The sequence below is a fragment of the Grammomys surdaster genome, unplaced genomic scaffold (assembly GCF_004785775.1).
Source record: "Grammomys surdaster isolate TR1022 unplaced genomic scaffold, NIH_TR_1.0 169, whole genome shotgun sequence".
NCBI classification, from domain to species: Eukaryota; Metazoa; Chordata; class Mammalia; order Rodentia; family Muridae; genus Grammomys; species Grammomys surdaster.
In genome coordinates, this window is record NW_021604617.1 from 11,529,015 (window position 1) to 11,535,023 (window position 6,009).

Consider the following 6,009-nt stretch of genomic DNA (forward strand, 5'->3'; position numbering starts at 1 on the left):
TCTCTCTCTCTCTCTCTCTCTCTCTCTCTCTCTCTCTCTCTCTCTCTTTCTCTCTCACATTTCAAAAGGCAACTTTGTAACAAGGTCTTCTAATTCTGGGTGTGTGATCCTGGAGAGTGTTGCAGATCCGGGGACTTGGTGACTGCATCAAAAGGTGACCCAGGGATCAGGTTCTCATCATCTCCTTCTACCAGAGAGTCCCACTGATCAAAGTCTTTATGAAGTCCTATTTAAAAAACAAAAACAAAACAAAACAAAACAAAACAAAAACTTGTCAATATTAAACCGTTGAGTGCCACTAGGTGGCACCATAAGTCACAAATTACAAAATCATTACCGTGATAATAGAATTCTTAGAGGCCAGGTTGCTTTAGAAAATACAGAAGAGCTTAGAAACAAGCAAGATGCTGTCAGTAGCTCCAACTTGCAAGTTCACTCTACGATCCATAGAAGGACTGTTAGCTTTAATGAGTACATGTATGTGATATGATATGATATGCACATACACGTATTAAACAATGCAAGGTGACATAATTCACTTTTTGAAATGTTTCTTTTCAAATTAGTTTACTGCATTGTCTACCAAAAAACAAGTGGAAGCAGCTACAGTGAGACTATGCCAAGTGCATATAAAATGGTTTTGTCCTGAGAACCAAGCAACCTGAGTCGTTGAGAAATGTGCTGATTCTTACCTAAATGCTTTTGTAAGAAAGCCAGAGAAGCTTTGTTGGTGAGGTCGATGGCCACACAAGAGTCTATTTCTCCTTTCAGTGTCAGCTTTTTTCCAATTATTTTGCCAGTTACAAAAGTAAAATCGGCAAAATTCTGGTGCACTGAGCCCCTAAGAGAGAAAGATATTCATAACTCATGTAAGTAGTCAGTACTTAGCTATAAATATAGCTATATATTTACAAAAGTACAAAAAATAGAATCTGACCCCATTAGACAATTCTCTGCAAAATAGGGAAACAAAGTGTGCAATTTGATCACTTTAATGTATCTGGGGAGTCAAAAGCCATTTATTTAAGAATCCTAAAATATTTGTGCCCTGGTTTAAGTTTCTTGTTATGATAAACACTACAACCAAAAGCAACATGGGGAGGAAAGGGTTGACTTCAGTTCCAGATTGCACACAGACCTTCACTGAGGGGAGGCAGGGCAACAACAAGACAGGAGCCATGAGGCAGGAGCTGAAGCAGAGACAGACCGTGAAGAAGTACTGCTTCCTGGCTCGCTCAGCCAGTGCTCTTTTTTTTTTATGGATATTTTATTTATTTACATTTCAGATGTCATCCACTTTCCCCATCCCTCCCCCTTCTTGCTCTTTTTTTCTTTATTAGTATTTTAAGTTGACATACAAAGTGCTAGGTTTTATTACAGCATCCTCATACATGTGTCATTAGAGTTCTGATTTGTTTCCCTCTGCCCCTTCCCTTTCTTCCTCCAGCTAGTTTCCTCATCTGATTTCCTGTCACATGTATTCCATCACCCTCCCTCCTCATCCTTTTTTTTTTATTAGTAACTTTTTTAAAGATGTTAATCAAAGGCTTTATAAGTTTGGTAATGCTCAATAACAAGATGCCCATATAATCAGAAGTGTAACCCAACCTACATATACCAACTATCTTTGACTGGTGGAGACACGTGAACATCTGCCTCCGCGTTCCCCTCCCTCTCTCATCTCCTAGCTCCTCCTCTCCTCCTCTCCTTACTCCTCCTCCTCTTCTTCTCCTTACTCCTCCCACCTTAACTCCTCCCACCTTAGCTCCTCCCATATATCACCCTTCCTGTTAAAATAAAACTTTTCTCTCAAAATACAATTAGAACATAACTATACCAATTTGTATCAGTAAGGTACAAGATAGACATAATACCCAGTCCAATATTTTGTTAACTAACCAGAACCTCTGTCATCTCTCCTAACTAAAAGACTTAGTTCTGAACCTGTCAGCCAGTACTCTTAACCACTGAGCCACAGAGTTCTTTTATGTTCACCAAAATAAGAAAAGTAATCAAAACTAAGAAAAAGAGAGAGAAAAGAAAAGGAGAGACATGTGAAAGCAATTTTCTTTCTCTTTTCCTCTTTCTCTTCCTCACTAGCTTGCTGAACTGTATTTAATCTTGAATACTGTAATATGATAGTTGTCGTGATGACTGTCATGACATTGGGTGACTATCGAGAGGTTTGCACATAGAATCTGCATGACTGGATGGAGGAATAGTCCCCATCAAAGCAGGATGGTACAAGGTTTTGTTATAGTATAGAGAACGGATCACACTTAACAAAACAAATTGTTTATTTCTATAATTTTTTTCCAGTAAATGTCTCCTGATCACAACTGGCCATAACTAAAACTATGAAAAGAGAAAGTAGAAACCCAAACTATGGACAAAGGGGAACTATTCTAAGTAAATCCTTTTTGCCTTTCCTACCTCCCCCGCCCCCCTGGCTCCTGAACTAACCAGGTTCTAAAGAGCAGAAAGATGAGTTCTATTATTGCTTTAAAGTCTTTTAAGTAGTTTTTTTTTTCATTTGTGTGTGCATGCGTGAGTGTGCATTTGCTGGCAGAGGCCAGAAAAGGTCATTGGATCCCCTGGAGCTGGAGATGCAGACCTTCGTGAGCAATCTAACATGGGAGATGGGATCCAAAACCCAGTCCTCTGCAAGAGCAGCTACTGCTCTTAACTGCTGGGCCTCTCACTCTCCATCCATTTTGAATAATCTTGCTGTTTGGAGCCATGATAGGGTATAAGCACATGGTTATTATGCAGGGCATTCCTTCACGGCGTTGTGGGATTTATAAACTCAACCATTGTTCCAACAGGTAGACATGAGTGTTCTCACCTTTTCTTTAAAGACTTTACATGGCCTACAGATGAACTGGTGTCCCTCAGTACTGTATGTATTGATGTTCAGATGAAAGTAGTCAATACCTAGCTATATATATCAAACTTCAAACATAAGCACTGTGTAATTAACAGCACCCAAAAGTGTTTTCCTTTAAGACTGGGGCTGGAGAGACGGCTCTGTGTTTAAGAGCACTTGCTGTTCTTGCAGAGGACCTAGATTTAACTCTCAGCTCACATCCTTCCGTAACTCCATTTCCAGGGGTTGCTGACACCCTCTTCTGGCCTCCACAAACACTGTGCACTCTTGGTGCACATAGAGACAAGCAGGCAAAACACTTATATGTATCACACCAAAAAAAGAAAAAGGGCTGGGGGGGGCGGGGCAGAAGGCATCCCAGAGGACTCTGGGCCAGTGCCACTAGGATGAGCAAATATATGGTGGAGATATAGGGAGAGAGAAAAATGGAATGATTGTGAGGTATGAAGAGAGGCAGAAGTGGGGACTCGAGGGTGGTAAGGAACAGCCAGGTGTGAGTGGCCTACGCTGCCACCTGAGGCCATGGTGGGGGTCCCAGCCCAAGCTGCCACCAGAACCATGTCTGGGTTGGTGGTTCTGCAGCAGCATGGGTCTGTGTTCATGGCCCATGTGGACACAAAAGGCCATGTAGTCATTCCTGGTCTAGGCTGCCACCTAGAGGTCATGTTAATGTATTGAAGACTATGCAGAGCTGCCCCCTCACCAGCTTTGCCACTCAGGAGAGCTGTCCTCACCTCTCGCCTGGGCAGTGTGGTAGAGCTCGCCCTGGTGGCAAGATTACATAGGACAGTCGGAGGGCTGATTAACTCAGCTACCACCCAGGGCCAGATCCGGGGCTTTGAATTGGCTCTTCCTAACATCTGCCCCATCTATGAACTGCTGGAGTGCATGAAGGGGCGGGTCCCGCAGAACCAAAGCTGCAGGATCTCCATCACACAGGGCAACAACGGGATATCCAAGAGGCATCCTGATGAGAAACCAGTATTAATAGTATAGCAGGGGCCAGAGGCCTTGAGCTGGACCAGTGACTCATTGCAATGAACATTCACAAGGAAAGTTGTTTGGGCAGAAGATACACTGTGTGACACACTGCCAAACAACGCAGCTTCCACAGTGAGATTTTTTAAATTTATTTTTATTTTTGGGGAGGAACAGGTAGGGGAGGTTGCAAGGACAGAGAACAGATATGGGGGGTCAGAGAGACTGAATGGGATTGGGGTGCATAGTGTGAAAATCACAAAGAAGCAAGAAAAGTTTAAAAATTAAGGCAATCGATTATATTTTGGTAAGCTTTTCATGGCTAGCATGGTCTTTGCATAGTACCAAGAAATCAACAGCCAACATTTGTAACATTGGCAATTTACTCACTGAAGCAATGAGTTTTAGCTTGAAAGTTTTGGCCGCTCTAGATTAGTGAACATTTTTTTTTATTCTGAGATTAATATTGAAAGTAATAATATTGAAAGTAGAGTAGGTGCTATTTAAAAATCCAAGCTTTTATGTTACATCCACGGATCTACAAACCTTTCTACTCCAGAGAAGACACAACACAGTAATACATTAGACATGCAAAGTTATAAATGTAATAGGGGGTTGGTCTAGTACTGCTATGTAGTCAAATGCTACTACTGGTACCCAAGATCTAGTTGCCCCTGACGAGATCCTCATGAACACCAAATGATGCTGTATAAACTGGGCCTCCTGAGTTCCCCGATTGGTTAATAAAGATGCTTACAGCCTAGCCTGGGCAGAAGAGAGAGGTGGAGCAAAGGATCCCCGAGCTTGGGACCTCAGGCAGTAACCACAAGGAAGGAAGAGAGAAGGAAGCAGTCACTATGGGGTAGATGGCTCTTGAGTGCATGACCATGAGGGCTGGCCTGATGGAGCAGGAGCAGCACAGACAGAACACGCGGAAAAGAATATCTTGGGAATCTTAATGGGGAAGTAGATAGAACAGCATAGAAGATTGCTATCACCCCAGCTCTAGTGTTTTATGGCTTACTATACATCTAAAAGGTCTCTGAGTCTTTTATTTGAAAACTAAATAGTCTGAAATGGGGTAGAAATCCCTACTAGATATTAAAAGGCAACAAGAGGTCGTCGCATTCCCCCAGGATAACAGTTACCACAAAAAATGAATTTCATTGTACTGTTGAGGTTATTTTTTTATTGTAACTTCCTATGACAGCCTAAAATGTTTACTTGTAACTAATTTTAAATAATCGAAGTTTCTTGTTTTACAAGAAATAAAAAAGCCTGAGAGTACTGAAGACAGACTACATTCTCCGCATTAAAAATCTAAACATCGACACAGCCATTCTGCAATGGCTCCCAGATGTTTCAGATGTTGAGATCACCCTCCAGGCCATGAGCACTTACTTGATTGTAATCATTTTCCTTTCCCTGCCAGGCTGGTAGAAGTTTTTCATTTTTGCGATGTCCTTTGGAGTCTGGAATTCAGCAGAGTTGACAAAGAAGAGAGGCTGTGGGACTCTGGAGTATAGCTCCTCACTCAAAGGATACATCCATGGATCCAGGGCCACCCCACATCTGCAGACATCATTGACAATGGCAGAGAATGACACGTTACAGGCTAGCCAGCAGAAGCATAATATAAGGTTGCTGGGAGAGCTACAATCAGCTTTGTAACACGGCTGAACTGGAATCCTGTGATTACTCTCCTTAGGAATCACAACCTAAAGAAAGTTACAACCTTAAAGCTTTTTCATATTCATTTTGTCATGTGGTTTTTCAAAATACATTTAAATAAGTTGTGATTTCCTCAAAACTGATAAACAGCAAATTTGCCCTATTCTGTGTTTCAAGACAAAGAGGGGGTGGGGGTGGGGGGGGAGGATGGAGAGTAGCATATGCAGATTCTTAGAGAGGCCAGCAGAGGGCGCCAGATCTCTTGGTGCTGGAGTGATTATGAGATGCCTATGTGCTGGAAAATGAATGATAGCGTGTGCTCTTAACTGCTGATTAATCTCTTCAACCTGTTTCAACCTGTTTCCAGAGTCTTGGGTGCCTTACAGCGTGTGTGTTACACCTATTTCAGAGTAACATGATACCCCAGACACATAGGATTATATTTTACAGGGCAAAACACATGAAGCATACTA

At 42.1% G+C, this 6,009-nt stretch overlaps 1 protein-coding gene across 1 annotated transcript in view; it reads right to left on the reverse strand.

Moving 5' to 3' along the window:
• Window positions 1–6: 6 nt before the first annotated feature.
• The window catches only part of Pla2g7 (phospholipase A2 group VII), a 41,965-nt gene continuing 35,962 nt past the window's right edge, over window positions 7–6,009 (reverse strand). The window contains exons 10-12 of the mRNA XM_028766637.1: window positions 5,267–5,437; window positions 693–841; window positions 7–226 (exon numbers count right to left, since the gene is read on the reverse strand). Of these exons, the coding sequence (XP_028622470.1) occupies window positions 90–226; window positions 693–841; window positions 5,267–5,437 (457 nt within the window). The 3' untranslated portion in view covers window positions 7–89. The remainder of the gene's footprint in view (window positions 227–692; window positions 842–5,266; window positions 5,438–6,009) is intronic.